The sequence below is a fragment of the Perkinsus marinus genome (genome assembly GCF_000006405.1).
Source record: "Perkinsus marinus ATCC 50983 genomic scaffold scf_1104296951778, whole genome shotgun sequence".
In the NCBI taxonomy this organism is placed as follows: domain Eukaryota; phylum Perkinsozoa; order Perkinsida; family Perkinsidae; genus Perkinsus; species Perkinsus marinus.
The window spans coordinates 1-990 of NW_003209125.1; the positions used below are offsets into that span (position 1 = coordinate 1).

The window sequence follows — 990 nt, forward strand, 5'->3', positions numbered from 1 at the left end:
CCTGTTCCATCGAGCTGAATCCACCGCCTCCCTCGACAATGACAGGCATCGAAATGATGGTGCCCCCTGGGCTACGATCAATCTCTAATCCATCTAGAACGTCTGACTTGCTCTGGATCGTTGAAAAACGGTCCGAGTCGAAATTTGGAGTAGGACCGGAGGAGCCCAAGAACGATGCAGACATAGAAGACGACAGCGGAGGCGAGTCACAACCCTCTATGCTTCATCAACCGAATCCTATTATTTTACTATCCCCTGGTGGATCCAACCTAGCGAACAGCTGTAATGTAAACCCAACATGTATTCACCAATTACAAAGGCATTTTCAGAGGCTTGCCGATGAGAACTTCTCATCGACTATAGTTCCCACATCAGCAATTTGCGGGAGCTCGATACCCTTTATGAAGAACTCAGGAGCCCAGCGGAAGATTACACCAGCACCTTCGGCAGCGTCCTTATCGGATTGCATGTCCCCAACCATCAAGGTACCCAGCCTACGACAGCTCAGACACTACACCACACCAGCTAGTACTGTCGTAGCATACTACCGAGAAGCACCGGCCCATTGCATGGCAGCCTGCAGCATCCCTGGATTCGGTTTCCTCCATTCTTTACTCCATCTCTCATCTCGTGCTGATTCTACTGGACAAGGACCCCAGTTGGCAGATTTACCGCTACTCGGGTCCGCTTTACTCTGGGATAGACATAATGAGCAACATGGTACGTGAAAGGCTGATCACCTGATATCTATACGCAACGAAGATCCTAATGGCCAAACTAGGGTTAATTTCAAGGAGTTGATCCCTTATCTTCGATAACCTTGTCTGAACCTGAGGTTTACATATACTCCAAGCAGCATCAACCCATAGGATACCTTCGCTTCATCAGGAAGATTGCCTGGTTTACCGAAATGCCCTGATTCCATCCAGTACCGCAGACCCACACCACCTTGATTGGTGACAAGTGCCACTCGTGTTCCAGGACGTATAT

The 990-nt window shown here is 49.2% G+C and overlaps 1 protein-coding gene across 1 annotated transcript; it reads right to left on the reverse strand.

The window, feature by feature from the left end:
* Window positions 1–325: 325 nt before the first annotated feature.
* Window positions 326–830, reverse strand: Pmar_PMAR024987 (hypothetical protein; the record flags this gene model as incomplete). The annotated part of the gene is made up of 3 exons (XM_002777434.1): window positions 326–494; window positions 549–694; window positions 741–830. Coding segments are annotated over 3 exons (405 nt in total), but the record flags the coding sequence as incomplete, so codon positions are not given.
* Between the last annotated feature and the right edge of the window lie 160 nt (window positions 831–990).